The sequence below is a fragment of the Macaca fascicularis genome, chromosome 19, assembly GCF_037993035.2.
Source record: "Macaca fascicularis isolate 582-1 chromosome 19, T2T-MFA8v1.1".
In the NCBI taxonomy this organism is placed as follows: domain Eukaryota; kingdom Metazoa; phylum Chordata; class Mammalia; order Primates; family Cercopithecidae; genus Macaca; species Macaca fascicularis.
The window spans coordinates 47551785-47577420 of record NC_088393.1 but is presented as its reverse complement, the minus strand read 5'-3'; the positions used below and the strand labels follow the sequence as shown (position 1 = coordinate 47577420).

The 25636-nt window shown below is 51.3% G+C and overlaps 2 protein-coding genes across 8 annotated transcripts in view; one reads left to right on the top strand and one right to left on the bottom strand.

The window, feature by feature from the left end:
• SPTBN4 (spectrin beta, non-erythrocytic 4) overlaps positions 1 to 2317 on the bottom strand; it is a 117584-nt gene extending 115267 nt beyond the window's left edge. For 4 of the 6 annotated variants that reach the window (XR_012427610.1, XM_065534411.1, XM_045379181.2 and 1 more), the window contains exon 1: positions 1799 to 1956. Coding sequence is in view for 1 of the 6 variants with exons in the window: in XM_065534415.1 (XP_065390487.1) it covers positions 2194 to 2201 (8 nt within the window). In the remaining 5 variants the exon portion in view is untranslated. Of the gene's footprint in view, positions 1 to 1798; positions 1957 to 2193 lie in introns of those variants that run through there. The other 2 variants (XM_065534412.1, XM_065534415.1) reach the window with 1 other exon arrangement.
• Positions 2318 to 3360: 1043 nt separating this feature from the next.
• On the top strand, positions 3361 to 25434 carry BLVRB (biliverdin reductase B). 2 transcript variants are annotated; one of them, XM_045379186.2, is made up of 5 exons: positions 3361 to 3500; positions 13142 to 13306; positions 13443 to 13532; positions 21229 to 21357; positions 25177 to 25434. In XM_045379186.2, the coding sequence occupies exons 1-5, from the start codon at positions 3422 to 3424 to the stop codon at positions 25332 to 25334; spliced, it is 621 nt and encodes a 206-aa protein (XP_045235121.1). In that variant the 5' UTR covers positions 3361 to 3421; the 3' UTR covers positions 25335 to 25434. The 2 variants fall into 2 exon arrangements, with proteins under 2 accessions (XP_045235121.1, XP_073879719.1); XM_074023618.1 differs by having other exon boundaries at positions 3361 to 3751.
• Positions 25435 to 25636: the final 202 nt, after the last annotated feature.

Below are 25636 nucleotides of genomic sequence, written 5' to 3'. Positions count from 1 at the left end.
TTTTTTTTTCTCCTGAGACAAGGTATTGCTCTATCACCCAGGCTAGAGTGCAGTGACAAAATCATAGCTCCCTGTAACCTCCAACTCCTATACTCAAGCGATCCTCCCACTTCAGCCTCCTGAGTAGCTGGGACTACAGGCAAGCTCCGCCATGACCAGGTAATTTTTGTATTTTTGGTAGAGATGGGGTCTCGCTATGTTGCTCAGGCTGGTCTCGAACATCTGGGCTCAAGCTATTTGCCCATTTCAACCTCCCAAAGTGCTGGGGTTACACGTGTGAGCCACTGTGCCCAGTCCCAAATCCATTTTTGTTCTTCCCTCCCTCCATGGAAAAGTGAAAGTGAGCACACAGCTACCTACCACCTGTGTGACTTTGGCTGAGCTATTTCTACTCTTTGGGCCTTAGTTTGTTCATCTGCAAAATCATAATGATGGCCCAGCACAGTGGCTCATGCTTGTAATATCACCACTTTGGGAGGTCCAGGTAGGTGGATCGCTTGAGGCCAGGAATTCGAGACCAGCCAACGTGGTGAAAACCCGTCTTTACTAACAAAGTATAAAAATTATCCAGGCATGGTGGCGTGTGTCTGTAGTCCCAGCTGCTCAGGAGGCTGAGACAGGAGAATGGCTTGATCCTGGGGGATGGAGATTGCAGTGAGCTGAGATTGACCCACTGCACTCCAGACTGAATGAAAGAGTGAGACTCTGTCACACACACACACAAAAGGGTAGGCCAGGAGGTGGCTCACGCCTATAATCCCAGCACTTTGGGAGGCCAAGGAGGTGAGTGGATCACCTGAGGTCAGGAGTTGGAGACCAGCCTTACCAACATAGTGAAACCCCATCTCTACTAAAAATTCAAAATTAGCCGGGCGTGGTGGCTCATGCCTGTAATCCCAGCTACTTGGGAGGCTGAGGCAGGAGAATTGCTTGAAGCCGGGAGGCAGAGGTTGCACTGAGCCGAGATTGTACCATTGCACTCCAACTTGAGTGACAAGAGCTAAACTCCATCTCAAAAAAAAAAAAGAGTAATGATAATCGTACCCGTTTCTTAGCGGTGTTTGAAGAAGTAAGTTAATAATGCAGGGATCATGGTATCTGGTACACTGCAAGCTCTCGATATATATGTTCCTTGCTATTATTCTTCATCTTTTCCTCACATATCTCAGCAAATCAATGTGCCTGTTCCGGAGTCAGACAGAAATGAGTTCAAGTTCCGCTTTATCCTTGCTGTATCTTTAACCAAGTATCTTTAACTTGGCCTTTCTGTGACTCAGTTTCCCTCCCTGTTAAACGGTGGTTACAACTGTTTTCTTCAGTGGAGGACACTTAAAGATGGGGAGGCCGTTAGCTCTCCTGTTAGCTCTCAAGCCAGGCCGAGGATCAGCTCTGGCCATAACGCGATTGAACGGGAAGGAAGGGAGCAGGTAACAGGGGAGCCGAGAAGGGGTGTCCTGCGAGCCGGCCCCCCACTCCCCCCTGCAAAAGCAGGCGGGGCGCTGGGCTGCGGGTGGCATCAGAGGTTTTAACCCTTCCCAGGCCGCGCCTCTCTCCCTGCGGTTCAGACACCGCGCCCAGGGAGGGGGCCTGGGAAGGACAAGGCCTGGGGGTAAGACCCACGCGTGGCGCGGAGGCTAGACCGGGTGGGGGGTTGGGGACTCGTCCTGCCCTCGACCCTTTGCCTCCCTCCAGCCAGGGAGACCCGGGGCTCCAGCTATGCCCGGTGCGCACGGAGGAGGGATGCTCGCCAGGTGGGTACATGCTTGGGGGAGGGGCTGTCGGCCCCCTAGCCGCTCACCTGGGCCCGCGGCCGCCGGCGCCGCTGTCCCCACTGCTCACCACGACCGACCGACCTCCCTGTCGGCGTCCGCTGCCCGGCCCGGCCCGGCCCGGCCCGGCCCAGCCCGGCTCAGCTCGGCCCCGCGGGCTCACGGCTCAGCCAGATCCGCATGCGCCGCCGCGCCTCCCTCGCTCGCGCCGCCGCCGCGCTCCGCGCGCCCCCGGGGCCCCCTCCCGCCCGCGGTCCCCGCGCCCCGCAGCCCGAGGCCCACGCACAGTCACACCCGGCCGCGGCGTGGGGTGCACGGCTGCACTCGCGCGGGCACGGCGGCGTCACGCGCTGCACACTCCCACGGGGTTACGCTCGCCACGCTGCTATGCCATACTCGCGGGGGCCTCGACACACAAACTCACCCCCGCATCCACGCGCTCGCGCGCCGTCACTCCCTCCTGTGAGGTTCCACGGGGTCACACCCTCACGCCGTCACAGGCGGCGTCCACACTGGAACAGTGTCACCCAGCACCACACCAATCCAATAGGGTCACCACCGCCCATGCGGCGTCACACACAAACGCACCTGTCACACACAGTCGCACACTCCCCGACAGTCACAGTGTCATAGGCCCACACATCGCGCACAGCTTCACAGCCACAGTGTCACACACTCTACACACTCGAACCTTCACAGCAGTCGCCCCGCACATGCTGCACCCCCTGACCTCGCACATCATAATCACAGGGGGTCACAAACAGCAGCACAACAGAGACACCCACAGTCACACACTCGAATGGGGTCCCGGTGTCACACATCCTTACACGAGACATGTGGTGTCACACACTGTCACAGTCTAATAATCTCACGCTTCCATGTAGCACACCTCACACGTCCCACACCCTATCGTACAGGCTGACGCAGTGTCACCCACGGTGTCACCACAAGGTCACAAAAGAACAGAATCAATGCTTGGCACACGTGGTGTCACGCACGTGTAGTCACACTGTAACACGGGATCACACACGGAGGATGACACAAGGTGTCGCCCACAGTCATGCTTGCCCTTCCGGTCACTGAGTCACACAGGGTCATATAAGTGCATAGATATGCCGTGACACAGTGTCTTGCACTCAAGTGCACACACACACTCTGTCCTCCCTCACTTTCTCCCCTTGCTGGTTCTGGGAGGCTCTGGGGCTTACAGTGCGCCCCAGATCGCTCCAGGCTCTGCGAGAAGGGGCGTGAGCTACAAGAGGCCGTGGGCGTGGCTCGCCTGGCCCCGCCCCTCTCCGGGAGGTAGAGCGCGGAGGCAGGACGCTGAGTGACAAATTACCTCGGCTCCGCCCACTCGGTTTGTTCCTATGTGGAGGCGTGGCCTTCTGTGGCCCCGCCTTCCGACCTAAGTGGCCGGCAGAGAGGGCGGTGCTGGGCGGTGAGCGAATGCCAGCTGACTCCTGCCCCGCCCACCCGCGTTAGGCCGCGTCCCTTGACCTGAGCCGCGGGCGGAGCTGGGCTGAGGCGTGGCCCTTCGAGCCAGCTCCGCCCAGTTGTTCCTGCTTGAGTAGGGCAGAGGGCGCCGCCCAGCAGCCAGTAGGTTCCCGCGCGTGCCGAGACTCTGAGGCCTTGCACCCCCACGATCTCGCAGGATGGCCGTCAAGAAGATCGCGATCTTCGGCGCCACTGGCCAGACCGGGCTCACCACCCTGGCGCAGGCGGTGCAAGCAGGCATGAGCCGGGGCGGGCGGGGCGTGTCACGGAACGGACGGGCAGAGCTTTAGGAAGGGGCACCATGGGGCAGGGCCGAGGCTGATTGGGGCCATGAGCGCCCCAGCCAGGTGTATGAGAACTCAGGGGCCAAAGCAAGCGGCCACGGGAGCAGAAATGGGAAAAGATGTGAGATCCAAGTTCATGTGAGTCCAAGCCAGAGAGGAATTGGCCCCGGGAACCCCGGGGGGACTCCCGTGGCACAGTCATGTGTAAGTCCAGAGCTCTTATGCAATGCAGTTGTCATTATTGTGGTTGTGGTGGTGGTTGTTCGCACACCCAGAGAGGATTTACTAAGCCAAGCTTGCTCTGTCATCTCTTCACATGAGAGCTCTCAAAATGGAGTGGGAACTAGTATTACCCTACTTGACAGATGAGAAAACTGAGGCCCAGAGAGTGACTTGCCCAGCATCACACAGCTGGTAACTAACAGGGCTGGGATTTGAACCCAGCTCATGCTCTTAACCACCACAAGTCCCCAGGCTGGCAATTGAAAAAGTTGGGGGGTCAGGTTGCTGTGAGTACCTAATGGGAAGGAGTCACAGAGAAACATGAGTGAAGACTTGGGGACAGCAGTCCTGGGAAAGTCAATGAGGTCTGAAAATGTGGAGTTGCCCCAGGAGAGAGGGCAGGAAAGGGGATAACCATCCCCCAGCACTCCCTGCCCCCACAGCCCAGACTTGACCAACTCCCAGCTGGGCCTGGGACTTCCAGATATGGGGCCCCACCCTTACAGGCCTTGGTGACGCTGAAGATATTGACTATCTGCGTGCCCCAAAAGGGTGGAGGCCACCAGGACCCCACTCTGCTGTCTCCCTTGGAGGGACTCTGAAAGTTCTTCACTGGGTTGGAAACTCTTCCCTTCCCCAGGGAGACCCCGTGACGATCTTGACTTGTGGAGAGTGGGGAGCTGTGGGCCTCTCAGTAAAAACCAATTTGCTGATAAGCACTTACTGGGAGAGAAGGAAGTGAGAGAAGTTGAAAGGTGCTGAGTCACATGGAAATCCACTAATTCCACTTGCCCATCCCTGCTGGTCATAGCTGGGACTGCACTCAGGGGGATTAAGAACTGGAGCCTAGGGAGCTTCAGAGCTGTGGCTCTGAAAAATCTCTTTCCAGCTCTCAGCTTTGATGTCCCCATCAGCAAAGGGAAGGGCTGGCCAGGCACAGTGGCTCATGCTTGTAATCCCAGCACTTTGGGAGGGCAAGGCGGGAGGATGGCTTGAGGCCAGGAGTTTGAGACTATCCTGGGCAACATAGCAAGACCCCATCTCTACAAAAATATAAAAAATAAAAATAAATTAGCTGGGCATGGTGATGCATGCCTGTAGTCCCAGCTACTCAGAAGGCTGAGGTGGGAGGATTGCTTGAGCTCAGGAGTTCAAGGCTACAGTGAGCTGTGTTTGCACCACTGCACTCCAGCCTGGGTGACAGGGTGAGACCCTGTCTCTAAAATTTAAAAAAATAAATAAAAAGAAAGAAAAAGAGGCCGGGTGCGGTGGCTCACGCCTGTAATCTCAGCACTTTGGGACGCTGAGGCAGGTGGATCACGAGGTCAGGAGGCCTGGCCAACATAGTGAAACCCCGTCTCTACTAAAAATATGAAAAATTAGCCGGGCGTGGTGGCGGGCGCCTGTAATCGCAGCTACTCAGGAGACTGAGGCAGGAGAATAGCTTGAACCCAAGAGGCAGAGGTTGTGGTGAGCCGAGATTGCACCACTTCACTCCAGCCTGGGTGACAAGGGCGAAACTCCATCTCAAAAAAAAAAAAAAAAAAAAAAAAATTAGCTGGGCACAGTAGTACTTACCTGTAATCCCAGGTACTTGGGAGGCTGAGGCACAAGAATCACTTGAACCTGGGAGGCGGAAGTTGCAGCGAGCTAAGATTGCATCACTGCACCACTGCACTCCAGTCTGGGTGACACAGCAAGACGAAAGGAAAGAAGGAAGGGAGGGAAGGAGGGAGGGAGGGAAGGAAGGAAGGAAGAAAGAAGGGAAGGAAGGAAGGAGGGAAGGAAGGAAGGAAGGAAGGAGGGAAGGAAGGAAGGAAGAAAGGAGGGAAGGAAGGAAGGAAGGAAGGAAGGAAGGAAGGAAGGAAGGAAGGAAGGAAGGGAGGGAGGGAGGGAGGGAGGGAGGGAGGGAGGGAAAGGGCTTGGATTAACTGGAGTTCACAATGGTTCTGTAGGACCAAGAGTCTTGACAGGCATGAACTCTGGTGCCAGCCTGCCCACATTCAAGTCACCAGCTCCGCGGCTTACAGCCTGTGTGGCCAAATGCCTTGTCATCTGTGTACCTAGACATGTGTAAGGTCATGGTGAAACTGGTAGTACTTGCCCTAGGGCTCTTGGGATAATTAAATGAGATCTTATGTAGGAAGTACTTAGACTAGCACTGAATTTTGCAGTCTCTGGATCAGACTCACTTAGGTAAAAATTCAACCTTCTCTACCTACTAGCTGTGTGATCCTGGCCCAGTTGCCTAAAATTGTCTCAGTTTCCCCATCAATGTGGACAGGATAATGATACCTACCTTGCAGGGTTGTTGCAACCTGATGCTTCTCAAACTGTGAGTTATAGTGAGATCTGAAACATATGGTCACAATGTGTATCAACAATATAGGGTGACAAATGATGACATAGTATCAAAATGTATCACTTTAAGTATTAGTTTTATGAAACATTTCAATTATATATGTGTGGGTTTGTGTACACCAGGTTAGGCAATGAAATCTTTTGTATTGATGGCTGAGATTTTTTTTTTTTTTTTTTTTTTTTGAGACAGAGTGCCACTCTGTCGCCCAGGCTGGAGTGCAGTGGCCCAATCTCGGCTCACTGCAAGCTCCGCCTCCCGAATTCACGCCATTATCCTGCCTCAGCCATCCAAGTAGCTGGGACTACAGGTGCCCGCCACCATGCCCGGCTAATTTTTTTTTGTATTTTTAGTAGAGACGGGGTTTCACCGTGTTAACCAGGATGGTCTCCATCTCCTGACCTCGTGATTCGCCCGCCTTGGCCTCCCAAAGTGCTGGGATTACAGGTGTGAGCCACCATGCGTGGCCGATGGCTGAGATTTTTTAAAAGCTTAAAAAGAGGCCAGGCACCATGGCTCACGCCTGTAATCCCAGCACTTTGGGAAGCTGAAGTGGGTCGACTACTTGAGTCCAGCAGTTTGAGACCAGCCTGGGTAACAGGTAACACAGGAAGACCCACATCTCTATAAAAAATATAAATAAAAATTAAAAAGACTAAAAAGGGCACGACCTCTACAACTTACTCTAAAATAGGAAAAAAGTGGCCGGGCGCGGTGGCTCAAGCCTGTAATCCCAGCACTTTGGGAGGCCGAGATGGGCGGATCACGAGGTCAGGAGATCGAGACCATCCTGGCTAACACGGTGAAACCCCGTCTCTACTAAGAAATACAAAAAATAGCCGGGCGAGGTGGCAGCGCCTGTAGTCCCAGCTACTCGGGAGGCTGAGGCCGGAGAATGGTGTGAACCCGGGAGGCGGAGCTTGCAGTGAGCTGAGATCCGGCCACTGCACTCCAGCCTGGGCTACAGAGCGAGACTCCGTCTCAAAAAAAAAAAATAAAAAAAAAAATAAATAAAATAAAATAAAATAAAATAAAATAGGAAAAAAGTATATATATGTGTGTGTGTGCATATACATGTGTTTCTAGACATATGTATATACTTATCATATGTAATATATACTATATTTAATGTTTATATAGACACACATATATATACACATAGGTAGAGAAGGATAGAGCAAAGGAAAATATGAAAAATCATGCCGGGCGCCTGTAATCCTAGCACTTTGGTAGGCCGAGACAGGTGGATCACAAGGTCAGGATATCAAAACCATCCTGGCTAACACGATGAAACCCCATCTCTACGAAAAATAAAAAAAATTAGCCAGGCGTGGTGGCGGGCCCCTGTATTCCCAGCTACTCGGGAGGCTGAGGCAGGAGAATGGCATGAACCCAGGAGGCACAGCTTGCAGTGAGCCGAGACTGTGCCACTGTACTCCAGCCTGGGCTACAGAGCAAGACCCCATCTCAAAAAAAAAAGAATGCCCACATTAAGCCCAGTGCAGTGGCTAACCCCTGTAATCCCTACATTTCAGGAGGCCAAGGCAGGCAGGTCATTTAAGTTCGAGACCAGCCTGGCCAACATGGTGAAACCCCATCTCTACTAAAAATACAAAATTAGCCGGGCATTGTGGCGCACACCTGTAATCCCAGCTACTCTGGAGGCTGAGGTGGGAGAATCACTTGAACCTGGGAGGCGAAGGTTGCAGTGAGCCGAGATCACACCACTGCACTCCAGCCTGGGCAAGAGAGTGAGACTTCGTCTCAAAAAAAAAAAAAAAAAAAAGAATGCCCATATTGGCCCCATGCAAGCCCCTGCTGCTCCCCCATGTGTGAGGGCAGCACAGATCTTGTGTCATTCCCCTATGAAAGGTGGTCACATAGCATGGGGATGCTGGTACTGTGATCTTCACTTCAGAGATGAGAAAGCTGAGGTCCAATCATGGAAGAGGTTGCATGAGGTTCCTCAGCTGGTAGGTGGCAGAGCTGGAGTTTGGACCAAGGTCCCTGGGACAGTAATGCCTGTGCTTTTGTGTTTATAAAGGGCCAGGGAGATGGCAGGAAATATGACACAGTCCCTGGACCCACAGAGTGCTTGGTTTGCTGCAGGTCAGCATACAGAGGAAGTACAAGTGACTGGGGGGACTGGGGAAAGAGAGTAAAGGGTGTTCCAGGCAGAGGGCACAGCACGTGCAAAGGCCAGAAGGCAGGAAGCAGCACCATGCATTTGAGGAACTAAAGGAAGAGCAGTTAAGGCCGGGTGCAGTGGCTCAGACCTGTAATCCCAGCACTATGGGAAGCCGAGGCAGGTGGATCACGAGGTCAGGAGTTCGAGACCAGCCTGGTCAACATAGTGAAACCCCATCTCTACTAAAGATACAAAAAGGGCCAGGCATGGTGGCTCAAGCCTGTAATCCCAGCACTTTGGGAGGCCGAGACGGGCAGATCACAAGGTCATGAGATCGAGACCATCCTGGCTAACACGGTGAAACCCCGTCTCTACTAAAAAATACAAAAAACTAGCCAGGCGAGGTGGCGGGCGCCTGTAGTCCCAGCTACTCGGGAGGCTGAGGCAGGAGAATGGCGTGAACCCAGGAGGCAGAGCTTGCAGTGAGCCAGATCCGGCCACTGCACTCCAGCCTGGGCGACAGAGCGAGACTCCTTCTCAAAAAAAAAAAAAAAAAAGATACAAAAAGTTAGCCAGGCATGGTGGCAGGCGCCTGTAATCCCAGCTACTTGGGAGGCTGAGGCAGGAGAATCACTAGAACCCAGGAAGCAGAGGTTGCAGTGAGCGGAGACTGCGCCACTGCACTCCAGCCTGGGCAACAGAGCGAGACTTCGTCTCAAAAACAAAACAAAACAAAAAAGCCCAGCAGGGTGGCTCACACCTGTAATCCCAGCACTTTGTGAGGCTGAGGCGGGCGGATCACGAGGTCAGGAGATTGAGACCATGGTGAAACTCCGTCTCTACTAAAAATACAAAAAATTAGCCGGGCGTGGTGGCGGGCGCCTCTAGTCCCAGCTACTCGGGAGGCTGAGACAGGAGAATGGCGTGAACCCGGGAGGCGGAGCTTGCAGTGAGCTGAGATCCGGCCACTGCACTCCAGCCTGGGCGACAGAGCGAGACTCCATCTCAAAAAAAAAAAAAAAAAAAGTACTGTGGGTGAAGAGGGCAGAGCCTTCAGCAGAGGCTGGATAGGAGAAGCGAGATCCCGAGGGGCCTGGAAGGCTGGCATGAGGAGCATGGGTTTTATCAGAGGGCATTTCAGGCTTGTGAGAGGCAACTGAGCAGGGAGGCACTTAAATCTTTCTGTGGAAAGCTCTGTCTGGCTGCTGTGTGGAATATGGATTGGAGAGGGCAGGACTCGGTCCAGGAGCCCAGGGAGGACCCAGGAAAGGGACCAGGAAGGAGACGCAGGCCTGGTCCAGGCCAGGAGATAAAGTCGCAAAATGGTTAAAAGATGTAATAGGCCAGGCTCGGTGGTTCATGCCTGTAATCCCAGCACTTTGGAAGGCCATACCAGGCAGATTACTTGAGCCCAGGAGTTCAAGACCAGCCTGGTCAACATGCAAAACCCCATCTCTCTTTTTAATTTTTTTATTGTATCTTTTTGGGTTTTTTGTTTTTTGTGTTTTTTGTTGTTATTTGTTTGTTTTGTTTTGTTTTTTTGAGACGGAGTTTCGCTCTTGTTGCCCTGGCTGGCACGTAATGGTACAATCTCAGCTCACTGCAATCTCTGCCTCCTGGGTTCAAGTGAGTCTCCTGCCTCAGCCTCCCGAGTAGCTGGGACTACAGGCGCCTGCCACCACGCCTGGCTAATTTTTTTTTATTTTTAATGGAGACGGGGTTTCACTGTGTTAGTCTCGATCTCCTGACCTCGTGATCCGCCCACCTCAGCCTCCCAAAGTGCTGGGATTACAGGCGTGAGCCACCGCGCCCGGCCTAATTTGTCATATTTTTAGTAGAGACGGGGTTTCACTATGTTGGCCAGGCTGGTCTCAAACTCCTGACCTCAAGTGATCCACCCGCCTTGGCCTCCAAAAGTGCTGGGATTACAAGCGTGAGCCACCACAGCTGGCCTTTATGTTTCCCTAGACTGCTCAGTAGAATGAAACCCTAGCTGTATAAAATAAAAAAAATTAAAAAAAAAAAAAAGGCATGATAATAGCAAACAACCAGGTAGCTCTTTTTTTTTTTGAGATGGAGTTTCGCTCTTTTTGCCCAGGCTGGAGTGCAATGTCATGATCTCAGCTCACCACAACCTCCGCCTCCCAGGTTCAAGCAATTCTCCTGCCTCAGCCTCCCAAGTAGCTGGGATTATTAGCCACCATGCCTGGCTAATTTTGTATTTTTAGTAGAGGTGGGGTTTCCCCATGTTGGTCAGGCTGGTCTCAAACTTCCGGCCTCAGGTGACCCACCTGCCTTGGCATCCCAAAGTGCTGGGATTACAGGCGTGAGTCATCGCGCCCAGCACCAGGTAGCTCTTATTTCTGTGCCAGGTACTAGCCTAAACTTTTTGTTAATTTAATTTTATGTATTTATTTTTGAGACAGAGTCTCATTCTGTAGCCCAGGCTGGAGTGCAGTGGTGCAATCATAGCTCACTACAGCCTCAGCCACCTGAATAGCTGAGACTACAGGTTGCACCAGCACACCTGGCTAGATTTTTTTATTTTTTTGCAGAGACAGGGTTTCACTATGTTGCCCAGTCTGGTCTCAAACTCCTGGCCTCAAACAATCTTCCTGTCTTGGCCTCCCAAAGCTCTGGGATTATAATAGGCATGAGCCCAGGAATTTGAGGTTACAGTGAGCTATGATTGGTGCCCCTGCACTCCAGTCTGGGCAACAGAGCAAGACCCTGTCTCTAAATATATATATATATATATATATATATATGTGTGTGTGTGTGTGTGTGTATGTGTATATGTGTATATATATATATGTATATGTATATATATAGCTATTACAGTATACCCAAATGTTAACATCCTTTGCCAATGTTTAAAACAAAGGAAGAAATATGTTAGTTGTGAACTTTAAAATGTGTGTGTATGTGTGTGTGTGTTGGAGAGGAACAAAATTATCCAAAATTATTTTGGGAAGGAATATACTAAGACAATATTAAAAATCTGTTATGACCACTAAAGGAGGACTGGGCTTCCCAGCAGTAAGGCCAGGCAGCAGGGCTGGGACCAATCCAAGCACTTGTCAGTCTGTAGGTCACCCATGTCCTCCTCAGGACCTCAGTTTCCTCCGGGACCATGGATGGGAGGCAGAGACCAGTGCAGTGCCAGCATTAACCCTTTAGTTGTTACAGGGTAGGGAAGTTGCTGGCTGGGTACAGTGGCTTACACCTGTAATCCCAGCACTTTGGGAGGCCAAGGTAGGTGGATCACCTGAGGTTAGGAGTTCAAGACCAGCCTGGCCAACATGGTGAAACCCCATCTCTACTAAAAACACAAAAATTAGCCCAATGTGGTGGCATGCACCTGTAGTCCCAGCTACTCGGGAGGCTGAGGCAGAAGAATCGCTTGAACCTAGGAGGCAGAGGTTGCAGTGAGCTGAGATCACGCCACTGTGCTCCAGCCTGGGCAACAGAGTGAGACTCCATCTCAAAAAAATTAATAATAATAGCCAGGCATGATGGCACGTGCCTGTAGTCCTAGCTACTCGGGTGGTTGAAGCAGAAAAATCACTTGAACCCGGGAGGCAGAAGTTGCAGTGAGCCGAGATCGTGCCACTGCACTCCAGCCCGGGTTATGGAGTGAGATTCCGTCTCAAAAAATAATAATAATAAATAGAGGGAAGGGAAGTTACAGGGTGTGGTGCTTGGAGGCTTCAGTTCAGATTATTTATGAATTATGAAGGTATGAAGTTATGGTCTTTTTTTTTTTGAGATGGAGTCTCACTCTGTCACCTAGGCTGGAGTGCACTGGTGCAATCTCTGCTCACTGCAACCTCCGCCTCTCAGGTTCAAGTGATTCTTTTGCCTCAGCCTCCCAAGTACTTGGGATTACAGGTATGTACCACCATGCCCAGCTAATTTTGTATTTTTTAGTAGTGATGGGGTTTCATCATGTTGTCCAGGCTGGTCTCAAACTCCTGACCTCAGGTGATCTGCCTGGCTCAGCCTCCCAAAGTGCTGGGATTACAGGCGTGAGCCACCATGCCTGGCCAAGGTATGGTCTATTTTAATAACCAGCCCAATACTAAGCATCAATTGTAGGTATGCCAGCAAAAATGTTTGAAGGCCACGGCGCAGTGGCTCATGGGGAGCCTGAGGCAAGCAGATCACCTGAGCCCAGGAGTTCAAGACCAGCCTGGGCAACATGGCAAAACCCCTTCTCTACAAAAAAAAATTGCAAAATTAGCTGGGTGTGGTGGTGCACACTGTAGTCCCAGCTACTTGGGCTGCTGAGATGGGGGGATCAGTTGAACCCGGGAAGTTGAGGCTGCAGTGAGCTGTGATTGCACCACTGCACAGCAGCCTGGGCAAGAGAGCAAGACCCTGTCTCAAAAACAAAACAAACAAAAACAAAAAATGTTTGAAGACTTGGCCGGGCGCGGTGGCTCAAGCCTGTAATCCCAGCACTTTGGGAGGCTGAGACGGGCGGATCACGAGGTCAGGAGATCGAGACCATCCTGGCTAATACGGTGAAACCCCGTCTCTATACAAAAAACTAGCTGGACGAGGTGGCGGGCGCCTGTAGTCCCAGCTAGGGCACCTGTAGTCCCAGCTACTTGGGAGGCTGAGGCAGGAGAATGGGGTAAACCCCAGAGGCGGAGCTTGCAGTGAGCTGAGATCCGGCCACTGTACTCCAGCCTGGGCGACAGAGCGAGACTCCGTCTCAAAAAAAAAAAAAAAAAAAAAAAAGTTTGAAGACCACTTCCCCAGAATAGAGGAGGGGATGGATTTGAGCGTTCATGGTGGCTTCTAAGACCCAGCCCCTGGAGCCCAATAGTGCCAGCCCACAAGCCTACTGACCAGCCTCTCTCCTCCTCTTTGTCCACAGGTTACGAAGTGACGGTGCTGGTGCGGGACTCCTCCAGGCTGCCATCAGAGGGGCCCCAGCCGGCCCACGTGGTAGTGGGGGATGTTCTGCAGGCAGCCGATGTGGACAAGACCGTGGCTGGGCAGGATGCTGTCATCGTGCTGCTGGGCACCCGCAATGACCTCAGTACTGAGCCCCCCCTCTGCCCACGGCCCTCCCCTACACCTCGGCCCCCAGCGCCACCCCCGCCCCCAGCCCCACCCCTGCCACCCCTGCCGCCGCCGCCGCCCACCAGTGACAGCCACTCTCTGTCCCCTCTAAGGTCCCACTACAGTGATGTCCGAGGGCGCCCGGAACATTGTGGCAGCCATGAAGGCTCATGGTGTGGACAAGGTCGTGGCCTGCACCTCGGGTGGGTGGTGGGATCATGGAGGTGGGGCTGAACTGGGGGGTACTGGGAAGGTAGCCCAGGGGCCTCTGAAAGGTGACACTGAAGCCATTCCATGTTCCTGTGCATTAACTGAGCACCAGCTGTGTGCCTGAACGTTACTGGGTGATGGTGGGGACACAGTGGTGACCTGTGCAGCCCTGGGCCCTGCACACACAAGATCACAGGTGGGAGAGAGGTGGTAAACAGATCCAGGATCAAACTGACATCCAGATCATCAGGGCTGGGATGGGGGAGGCAGGCAGAGGGGATAGGGCCACAATGGGAGAAACTACAGGACTGTGGGAGCCCAGAGGGGGTGTCTGACCCAGGCTGAGAGAGGTCAGGGTGGGCCCGCCAGAGGAAGTGATAGAGCTGTGGATATATACTAGGTCTCCGCCCTCACAGAGCTCCTGATTATGGGGACAAGGACATTAAGCAAATAGTTGTCCTGTATAATCTATTTATGTATGTATGTGTGTATGTATGTATTTTTAGTTATTTTGAGGTTTGTTTGAGATGGAGTCTCGCTCTGATGCCCAGGCTGGAGTGCCATGGCATGATCTTGGCTTACTGCAACCTCTGCCTCCCGGGTTCAAGGGATTCTCTTGCCTCAGTCTCCCGAGTAGCTGAGATTACAGGCACCTGCCACCACGCCTGGCTAATTTTTGTATTCTTAGTAGAGACAGGGTTTCACCATGTTGGCCAGGCTGGTCTCGAACTCCTGATCTCAAGTGTGTTTCATCACACAAATTGCCTCCCTGGAAAGGGAAGTGACATGAAAGAGGACTGCCTGATGATTGTAATTACACTCCAGGCAGAGGACAAAGCAAGCAAAGAGGCCTGGAGGCCAGACCTAGCTGGAGGGTAGGAAGCGAAATCATTTATGGCTTTTTTCCTCAAGCTTTGAAATGGAAAAGTAATACACAAGTAACCTTGTGATTTCAGAATGGTTCACTCGGTCTTGCTCTGTCAACCAGGCTGGAGTGCAGTGGTGCGACCATGGCTCACTGTAGCCTCAACCTGGGTTCAAGTGATCCTCCCCACTGCAGCCTCCCAAGCGGCTGGGACTGTAGGCATGCACCACCACACCTGGCTAATTTTTTGATATTTTTGTAGAGACAAGGCCTTACTTTTGTTCCCAGATTGGAATGGTCTGCAGTTAATTTTTGGGTTTTTTTCTCCCATGTCTTTTTTTCTTTGAGATGAAGTCTCACTCCATTGCCTAGGCTGGAGTGCAGTGGCGCAATATGAGCTCATGGCAACCGAGGCTCCACCTCTCGGGTTCGTGGTGCTATGATCTTGGCCTGCAGCGATTCTTCTGCCTCAGCCTCCTGAGTAGCTGGGATTACAGGCGCCTGCCCCCATGCCCTGCTAATTTTTGTATTTTTGGTAGAAACAAGGTTTCGCCATGTTGGCCAGGCTGATGTTGAACTCCTGGCCTCAAGCAGTCCTCCCGCCTCGGCCTCCCAAAGTGCTGGGATTACAGGCTTGAGCCACCGCGCCCGGCCTCTCCCATGTCTTAAAAATCAATTTGGGGCCGGGCGCGGTGGCTCAAGCCTGTAATCCCAGCACTTTGGGAGGCCAAGACGGGCGGATCACGAGGTCAGGAGATCGAGACCATCCTGGCTAACACGGTGAAACCCCGTCTCTACTAAAAATTACAAAAAAACTTGCCGGGCGTGGTGGCGGGCGACTGTAGTCCCAGCTACTTGGGAGGCTGAGGCAGGAGAATGGCGTGAACCCGGGAGGCGGAGCTTGCAGTGAGCTGAGATCCGGCCACTGCACTCCAGCCTGGGTGACAGAGCGAGACTCTGTCTCAAAAAAAAAAAAAAAAAAAAAAAAAAAATTCAATTTAAGTGGTTAAGTTTTGCTTCCATGAAAAAGACGAACCTGTAAAATTGATTTAATATGCTTTCTTTTTTCAATTTTGTTTTTTGTTTTTTGTTTAGATTGTTTTCTAAATATTAAAGTCTTATGTGTGCCAGGATTGTTTTTTAATTAAAAAAAAATTTTTTTTTGAGATAAGATCTCACTCTGTCACCCAGGCTGGAGTGCAGTGGCATGATCATAGTTCATTGTACCCTTGAACTCCTGGGCTCAAGGAATCCCCTCACTTTAGCCCCTGAAATAGCTAGGACAACAGCTATGAGCCATTGAATCCAGCTTAACTTTTTCTTTGGAAATGATCTCAAACTTACAGAAAAATTGAAAGGACACCGGTATACCCACTGCCCTCTGTTCACAGACACACAGTGTTTTCTTTTCTGACCCATTTGAAGTTAGCTTACATACCTCATGGCTGCTTACTTCAGTGTGTAGGTCCTCAATATACTTTTTAACTTTTTATTATAAAAAGTTATAAACAGAAAAGTTAAAAGAATAGTCATGTGAACAACCGTATTCCTTTTTTTTTTTTTAATTTTTAAGTTTGGATTTATTTATTTATTTATTTATTTTGAGACCAGGTTATGAGGCTGGCTAATTTTTGTATTTTTGGTAGAGATAGGGTTTCGCCATGTTGCCCAGGCTGGTTTCAAACTCCTGGACTCAAGCGATCCACCAGCCTCAGCCTCCCAAAGTGCTGGGATTACACGTGAGCCACTGCACCTGGCCAACACCCATATTCCTGATTTTAAAATTGTGATTGTGTTTTGTAATTGGTTTATGCACATACACATACACAAATAGTTTTTGTTTTTGTTCTCCTAAACTATTTGGGTTTTTTGTTTGTTTTTGCTTTCTTTGAGACGGAGTTTCACTGTGTTACCCAGACTAGAGCACAATGGCATGATCTCGGCTCACTGCAACATCCGCCTCCCGGGTTCAAGGTATCCTCCTGCCTCAGCCTCCTGAGTAGCTGGGATTACAGGTGCCCGCCACCACGTCTGGTTAATTTTGTGTGTGTGTATTTTTAGTATAGATGGGGTTTCACCATATTGGCCAGGCTGGTCTGGAACTCCTGACCTCAAGTGATGTGGCCTCCCAAAGTGCTGGATTGCCGGTGTGAGCCACTGCACCCGGGCTTCCTAAACTATTTGAAATGGAGCTGCGCACCCACCGACACCTTCGGCAAGTCCCAAGAAAAGGACCTTTCTCTTCCAGGACCACAGTGCAATGGTCACCCTTTAATTATCTTCCACCCTCTGATTATTAGAGTTTAATATTCCCTCCATATTCAAATGTCAAGGTAAAAGATTAGAAAGATTTTTGTCATCTAAGAAGCTCGGAGTTTATCCATTAGGGCTTGAGGAGGATTGTTTTTTACGGAGGGAACTGAGAGGATTAGAAAGAAATCCAGAGTAAGGCCAGGCACAGTGGTTCACGCCTGTAATCCGAGCACTTTGAGAGGCCAAGGTGGGCGGATTGCTTGAGTCCAGGAGTACAGGACCAGTCAGGGCAACATAGCAAAACTCCATCTCTCCAAAAAAAATACAGAAAATTAGCTGGGTGTGTTGGTACGCACCTGCGGTCCCCACTACTTGGGAAGCTTAGGTGGGAGGAGCCTTTGAGCCTAGAAGGTGGAGGTTGCAGTGAGCTGTGATTGCACCGCTGCACTCCAGCCTGGGCTACAGAGCGAGACCCTGTCTCAAAACACAACAAAACAAAACAAAAAAGAAAGAAACCCAGGGTGAGTTAGAGACTGGATTGGAGATTGTGAACTGGAGGCTGGAGGCTGCAGATAAAAACATGGAATGAGGAGAAGGGGAATAGGGCCCTGAGATCCTTGCTGTGTGGCCTTGGGCCACCACTTCACAATCTGCACCGCAGTTTTCTCATCTGAAAAGAGGAAACCCTGGGCCAGGTGTGGTGGCTCACACCTGTAATCCCAGCACTTTGGGAGGCTGAGGCGGGTGGATCACTTGAGGTCAGGAGTTCGAGACCAGCCTGGCCAACAAGGTGAAACCCCGTCTCTACCAAAAATACAAAAATCAGCTGGGCATGGTGGCGCATACTTGTAATCCCAGCTACTCAGGAGGCTGAGGCAGGAGAATCACCGGAAACTTGGAGGTGGAGGTTGCAGGGAGCATGATGTGATCATAACTTACTACAGCCTCCAACTTCTAGGCTCAAGGGATCCTCCTGAGTAGCTGAGACCACAGGCATGTGCCACCATGCCCATCTAATTTTAAAAATGTTTTTGTTGCGACAGGGTCTGGCTATGTTGCCCAGGCTGGTCTCTGTGACACACCCTTTTATAACCACTAACATTACTCAAACTATGTATTTTTTTTCTAGACAAGGTCTTGCTCTGTTGTCCAGGCTGGAGTGCAGTCATGCAATCACAGCTCACTGCAGCCTCGAACTCCTGAGCTCAAGTGATCCTCTCACCTCAGTCTTCTGAGCAGCTAAGACCACAGGTGTGGATCATCACGACTGGCTAATTTTTTAATTTTTTGTAGAGACGGATCTCACCAATCTTGCCCAGGCGAGTCTAGAACTGCTGGACTCAACTGATCCTCCTACCTCAGCCTCCCAAACTGCTGGGATTACAGGTGTGAGCCACTGTGCCCAGCCTTTGAACAATGTATATCATCCCAGTTTGCACATGAGGAAACAGGAAGCTGGCCAGTGGTCGATACAGGACTTGACTTTAGGCAGAACCCAAGCTCTTAACTATTCACCAAACTGCTCCTAAAAGTATTTAGCATAGTTCTTGGCTTGAGGTAAAAGTTCTACAAATGTCAGCCGGTATAGCTTGGCCAAGTTATAGCTTGTTGAAAGCTAATTCCTGAACAAATATTTAGTGAGTACCTACAATGTTCCAGATACTTCTAAGGGCTGGGATTGGAGCAGGAAATGTGATAGAAAGAGTCACAGAATAACTCTAGGGTGTGGCGACAGGGGAAGGGTCCTAGGGAGAAAACAAGGCCCCAAGAAAAGGAATTGGTAAACTGGGCTGGGGGAGATGGGATTTTGCTATTTTAAGCAGGACAGTCAAGAAAAGCTGCATGGAAAGGTGACCTTTGAGCAAAGTCTGCAAAGAAAACAGGGAGCCACGTGGCTATGAGAGGGAAATGACAAAGGGTCCTGGGTCACACCCGTAATCTCAGCACTTTAGGAGGTCGAGGTGGGAGGATCTCTTAAGCCCGGGAGTTCAAAACTAGCCTGGGCAACTTGGTAAGACCTCCATCACTACAAAAAACACTTTTTTTTTCTTTTTCTTTCTTTTTTTTTTTTTTTTTTTTTTTTTGACGCGGAGTCTTGCTCTGTGCCCCAGGCTGGAGTGCAGTGGCGCTATCTCGGCTCACTGCAAGCTCCGCTCCCCCGGGTTCACGCCATTCTCCTGCCTCAGCCTCCCGAGTAGCTGGGACTACAGGCGCCCGCCACCTCGCCTGGCTAATTTTCTTGTATTTTTAGTAGAGACGGGGTTTCACCGTGTTAGCCAGGATGGTCTCGATCTCCTGACCTCATGATCCGCCCGTCTCGGCCTCCCAAAGTGCTGGGATTACAGGCTTGAGCCACCGCGCCCGGCCTTTCTTTTTCTTTAGAGACGGAGTTTTGCTCTGTCGCCCAGGCTGGAGTGCAATGGCGCGATATCGGCTCACTGCAACCTCTGCCTCCCAGGTTCAAGGGATTCTCCTGCCTCAGCTTCCTGAAAATAGCTGGGATTACAGGCATGCACCAAGTCACCCAGCTAATTTTTGTTTTTTTGTTTTGTTCTGCTTTGTTTTTGAGATGGAGTCTTGCTCTGTCTTCCAAGCCGGAGTGCAGTGGCGTGATCTCAGCTCACTGCAACCTCCGCCTCCTGGATTCAAGCGATTCTCCAGCCTCAGCCTCCTGAGTAGCTAGGACTACAGGCATGAACCACCACGCCCAGCTAATTTTTGTATTTTTAGTAGAGACGGGGGTTTCACCATGTTGGCCAGGCTGGTCTCAAACTCCTAACCTCAGGCGATCTGTCCTCCTCAGTCTCCCAAAGTGCTGGGATTACAGAGGTGAGCCACCGCACCTGGCCTAAAAAAATTTTTTTTAATTAGCCAGGCGTGGCCAGGATGGCGCCATTACACTGCAGCCTGGGTGACGAGAGGGAAACTCTGTCTCAAAAAAAAAAAAAAAAAGGGCCGGGCCCGGTGGCTCAAGCCTGTAATCCCAGCACTTTGGGAGGCCGAGACGGGCGGATCACGAGGTCAGGAGATCGAGACCATCCTGGCTAACACAATGAAACCCCGTCTCTACTAAAAATACAAAAAAATTAGCCGGGCGCGGTGGCTCAAGCCTGTAATCCCAGCACTTTGGGAGGCCGAGACGGGTGGATCACCAGGTCAGGAGATCGAGACCATCCTGGCTAACACGTTGAAACCCCATCTCTACTAAAAAATACAAAAAAAACTAGCCGGGCGAAGTGGCGGGCGCCTGTAGTCTCAGCTACTCGGGAGGCTGAGGCAGGAGAATGGCGTGAACCCGAGAGGAGGAGCTTGCAGTGAGCTGAGATCCGGCCACTGCACTCCAGCCTGGGTGACAGAGCAAGACTCCGTCTCAAAAAAACAAAAAAAAAAAATACAAAAAAATTAGCTGGGCGAGGTGGCGGGCGCCTGTAGTCCCAGCTACTCGGGAGGCTGAGGCAGGAGAATGGCGTAAACCCGGGAGGCGGAGCTTGCAGTGAGCCGAGATAGCGCCACTGCACTCCAGCCTGGGCGACAGAGCGAGACTCCGTCTCAAAAAAAAAAAAAAAAAAAGAAAAAAAAAGTGGGGGTTTGGTGGCTCACCCCTGTGGTCCCAACTCCTCAGGAGGCTAAGACAGGAGGATCACTTCAGCCCAGAAGGTCAAGGCTGCAATGAGCCATGTTCACACCACTGCCCTCCAGCCTGGACAACAGAATGAGACCCTGTCTCCGAGAAAATAAAAAAGAGAGGGAAATGCATCAGAGGCAGAGGGATCAGACATTGCCAAGGCTGAGAGGCAGAACCTGGCTGGAGCAGAGGCATGTAAGGGAGAGTGGTAGGCAGGGTAGGCAGGGACGTCAGAGAGCTGATGGGGCCATATCAGGTGGGGCCTTGAGGGCTGGCCATGAGGACTTTGCTTCTACTCTGAGTGAGATGGAGCTATGGATGTAAACTGATAGGGGTGTTCATGGGCTCCTTGGGAGGAAGGAAGGAGGGGCTGAGAGACCAGGGAGGAGGCTGCTGGGCTGGTCCAGGCAAGAGGAAACAGTGGACAGGACCAGGCAGAGTGAGAAGAGGTCAGATTTGGAATTACTGTGATCAGCAGACAGCTCTTACCTGGCCTGTGAGGGAAAGAGGAGGCCCAGAGACTCCCCTGTTTTTGCAACTGGAAGGCAATGGTGAGCCATGGCAGGGTTTTGTCCTGGCCTCAAGACAAGTGGGCCCTTGGCCGGGCGCAGTGGCTCATGCCTATAATTCCAGCACTTTGGGAGGTGGAGGAGGGTGGATCATCTGAGGTCAGGAGTTTGAGACCAGCCTGGCCAACATGGTGAAACCCTGTCTGTACTAAAAATACAAAAATTAGCCAGGTTGGTGGTGTGCACCTGTAATCCCAGCTACTGGGGAGGCTGAGGCCAAATTGCTTGAACCCAGGAGGCAGAGGTTGCAGTGAGCTGAGATTGCACCACTGCACTCAGCCTGGGTGACAGAGCGAGACTCTGTCTCAAATAAACCAAAAAAGAGAGAGAGAAAGAGAGAGAGCCCAGGCTGATCCTGCCCTGTGTCCTCCCTCCAGCTTTCCTGCTCTGGGACCCCACCAAGGTGCCCCCACGACTGCAGGCCGTGACCGATGACCACATCCGGATGCACAAGGTGCTGCAGGAATCGGGCCTGAAGTACGTGGCTGTGATGCCGCCACACATAGGTAAGCAGGGCAGGGACCTGGTGGCACCAATGCCATCTGCCTGTTCCCTCCTACCCTCTGGGGAGATCTGCAAGGCCTTCCCTGATCACCCTAAAATTGCAAACCTTCCTATGATATTGTGACATATATATTTGGCCTTTGTCCCTGTTTCCTGGCATACAACTCCTAAAATCCTTGGAATCTCCAAAATGATAAATGTCTTTTTTTATGCTGATGAGTTCACTGAGAGCTGGCATCCCCTAGGCAGCTTCAGGTCTGGTCACCAGAAAGACTAAGGCTGGATTAGAGGGTTGGGACTTTCCCTTCTGAGGAGTGATGAGGGATTGAAGGTTGAGGGGATTACCACTGGCTAATGGTTTAATCCATTATGTCTATGGATTCTGGGGCCTCAGCCTCCTGAGTAGCTGGGATTACATGCCTGTATCACCATGCCCGGCCATGGCTTACATTTCTAGTATGGGAGATAGAGATTAGATAGATAGATAGATAGATAGATAGATAGATAGATAGATAGATAGATAGATAGATATGCAGGCCAAGCATGGTGGTTCACACCTGTAATTCCGTCACTTTGGGAAGCCAAGACGAAGGATTGCTTCAGCCCAGGAGTTTGAGACCAGCCTGGGCAACATAGACTTATCTCTACAATGTAAATACAAAAAAAAAAAATTAGCTGGGCATGGTGGCACACACCTGTAGTCCCAGCTATTTGGAGGCTGTGGCTTGAGGATGGCTTGAGCCCAGGAGATCAAGGCTGCAATGAGATGTGATAGAGCCACCACACTCCAGCCTGGGCAACAGCGTGAGACCCTGTCTAGAAAAAAAGAAAAAGACAAGAAAAGATAGATATTAATGGCCGGGCACGGTGGCTCACGCCTGTAATCCCAGCACTTTGGGAGGCCAAGGTGGGCGGATTACGAGGTCAGGAGATCAAGACCGTCCTGGCTAACACGGTGAAACCCCGTCTCAATGCCTGTAGTCCATTCTCCTGCCTCAGCCTCCCGAGTAGCTGGGACTACAGGCACCCGCCACCACACCTGGCTAATTTTTTGTATTTTTTAATAGAGACAGGGTTTCACCGTGTTAGCCAGGATGGTCTCAACTTCTTGACCTTGTGATCCACCCACCTCGGCCTCCCAAAGTGCTGGGATTACAGGTGTGAGCCACCATACCTGGGCTTTCTTTGTTTTTTTTTTTTTTTTTTTTGGAGACAGAGTCTCGCTCTATTGCCGGGCTGGAGCTCAGTGGCGTGATCTTGGCTTACTGCAACCTTTTGCCTCCTGGGTTCAAGTGATTCTCCTGCCTCAGCCCCCAGAATAGCTGGGACTATAGGCATGCGCCACCACGACCAGCTAATTTTTGTATTTTTAGTAGAGACGAGGTTTCACCATGTTGGCCAGGTTGGTCCCGATCTCTTGACCTTGTGATCTGCCCACCTTGGCCTCCCAAAGTGCTGGGATTACTGGTGTGAGCCACTGCGCCCAGCCAAGTGTGTGAAAACTTTCAAACCTCCCGAGCTGAATGCATTAAAGGTTTGTGAATACACATAAACCCTTTGTTTAGGTTCAGTGCTTAGCTTTTTATCCTGTTCTCTCTCCCTCTCTCCTCCTCTCTCTCTCTCCATGAATATATAGATAGATTTTGCTGAATATATTGTGAAAAAAATATATGCATATATATTTGGCTTAATCATTTGAGAGGAATTACAACATTGTCTCACTTCACTCCTAAATACCTAGACAGCTATCTCCTAAAAGAAAGATATTTGCACACAAAACATGATCACACCTAAGGAAAGTGACATTTACTGTCATATCATTTAGTATCCACTCCATAGTAAAATTTCCTCAACTGTCAGGCCGGCACAGTGGCTCACATATGTAATCCCAGCACTTTGGGAGGCCAGGGTGGGCAGATCAGTTGAGGTCAGGAGTTCGAGACCAGCCTGGCCAACATGGTGAGACCCCGTCTCTACTAAAAATTCAAAAATTAGCCAGGTGTGGTGGCGGACACCTGTAATCCCAGATACTCAGGAGACCGAGGCACAAGAATTGCTTGAACCTAGGAGGCAGAGGTTGCAGTGAGCTGAGATTGTGCCACTGCATTCCAGCCTGGGTGACAGAGCAAGACTCTGTATCAAAAAATCAGAAAAATTTTTTTCAACCTACCCTGCCCTTTTTCTTTAAGTTTCTCATAACATTAACCAGGCCAGGTAACTTTAAAAGGCCCACATTCTGGAATTTTCTTTTTTTTTTTTTTTTGAGACGGAGTCTGGCTCTGTCGCCCAGGCTGGAGTACAGTGGCCGGATCTCAGCTCACTGCAAGCTCCGCCTCCCGGGTTCACGCCATTCTCCTGCCTCAGCCTCCCGCGTAGCTGGGACTACAGGCGCCCGCCACCTCGCCCGGCTAATTTTTTGTATTTTTTTTTTTTTTTTTTTTTTGAGACGGAGTCTCGCTGTGTCTCCCAGGCTGGAGTGCAGTGGCGTGATCTCGGCTCACTGCAAGCTCCGCCTCCCGGGTTCACGCCATTCTCCCGCCTCAGCCTCCCAAGTAGCTGAGACTACAGGCGCCCGCCACCACGCCCGGCTAGTTTTTTGTATTTTTTAGTAGAGACGGGGTTTCACCGTGTTAGCCAGGATAGTCTCGATCTCCTGACCTCGTGATCCACCCGCCTCGGCCTCCCAAAGTGCTGGGATTACAGGCTTGAGCCACCGCGCCCGGCCACATTCTGGAATTTTCTAGCTGTTTTGCCACAGATTCAGATTAAACATGTTGGGCACGAATGCCACATGGGGTGAGGGTGTGTGTTCCTTTTTTTTTTTCTTTTTTTTTTGAGACGGGTCTCCCTCTGTTGCCCAGGCTGGAGTGCAGTGGCACAATCTTGGCTCACTGCAACCTCCGCCTCCTGGGCTCAAGTGATTCTCCTGCCTCAGTTGCCCAAATAGCTGGGACTACAGGCATAAGCTACCACACCCAGCTAATTTTTGCATTTTTTGTAGAGATGTGGTTTGGCCATGTTGGCTGGTCTCAAACTCCTGAGCTCAAGTGATCCTCCCACCTTGGCCTCCCAAAGTGCTGAGATTACAGACGTGAGCCACCGCGCCCAGCCAGGGCAGGCGATTCCCGTCCACTTTGTCCCAAGCAAACACACAGCCAAGGGTGTGTGTTCCATACTGTGCATAATTCCAGCCTGTCTCTGCTTGGGTGATGGTACATTTTATCCCTAAGTTTAGTTGGTTACTGTCAGATAATTTGTTGTTGTTGTTGTTGTTGTTAGAGACAAGGTCTTGCTCTGTCGCCCAGGTTGGAGTGCAGTGTCACGATCATGGCTCCCTGCAGCTTCAGCTTCCCTGGCTCAAGCAATTCTCCAGCCTCAGCCTCCTGAGTAGTTGGGACTACAGAGGCACACCACTGCACCCGGCTGATTTTTGTATTTTTAGTGGACTCAGGGTCTCCCTGTGTTGCCCAGGCTAGTTTCAAACTCCTGGGCTTGAGTGATCCTCCTGTCTCAGCCTCCCAAAGTGCCGGGATGATGGGCATGAGCCACCGCCACTGGCCAGGGCAGGGGATTCCTGTCTGCTTTGTCCCTTGCTTGGGTGCCCAGCACCTGGCCACATAATAGGTAATCAATAAGGATTTCTCGAATGAATGAAGCAAAGGATATAGATGAGCACCTGCATACCGGAAGTCCATTCTTGGCTGTGACACCACCCAGGCTGGGCACACAGTAGGCACCCTGGGAAGGTCTTTCTGGGGGTCAAATTTTGGGGGAGGGGAAAGGTGACTGCTTCACCCAGCCCTTCTGTCTTTACTTCACAGGAGACCAGCCACTAACTGGGGCGTACACAGTAACCCTGGATGGACGAGGGCCCTCGAGGGTCATCTCCAAACATGACCTGGGCCACTTCATGCTGCACTGCCTCACCACTGATGAGTACGATGGCCACAGCACCTACCCCTCCCACCAGTACCAGTAGCACTCTGTCCCCATCTGGGAGGGTGGCATTCTGGGACATGAGGAACAGAGGAAAGGGGCAATAAATGTTGAGCCAAGAGCTTCAAATTATTCTAGAGAAACCGACTCTGTGACTCCTCTCTCTGCCTCTGTCTGAGTATTTTGGTGTGTCTGCCTGCCTCTGTGTAAGATTTGCTTAGTATGCATTCATTCATTTGTTCAGTAACGGCTTATTGAGTCTGGCTGGGCATGGTGGCTCACGCTTGGAATCCCAGCACATTGGGAGGCTGAGGTGGGTGGGTCACTTGAGGTCAGGAGTTCAAG

Bases quoted from the DNA above. Each gene is read 5' to 3' on its own strand.
- BLVRB (XM_045379186.2), top strand. From the start codon at position 3,422: ATGGCCGTCAAGAAGATCGCGATCTTCGGCGCCACTGGCCAGACCGGG. The intron at 13,307-13,442 runs GTACTGAGCCCC...GTCCCCTCTAAG, and splicing joins GGGCACCCGCAATGACCTCA to GTCCCACTACAGTGATGTCC. The intron at 13,533-21,228 runs GTGGGTGGTGGG...TCCTCCCTCCAG, and splicing joins GGTCGTGGCCTGCACCTCGG to CTTTCCTGCTCTGGGACCCC.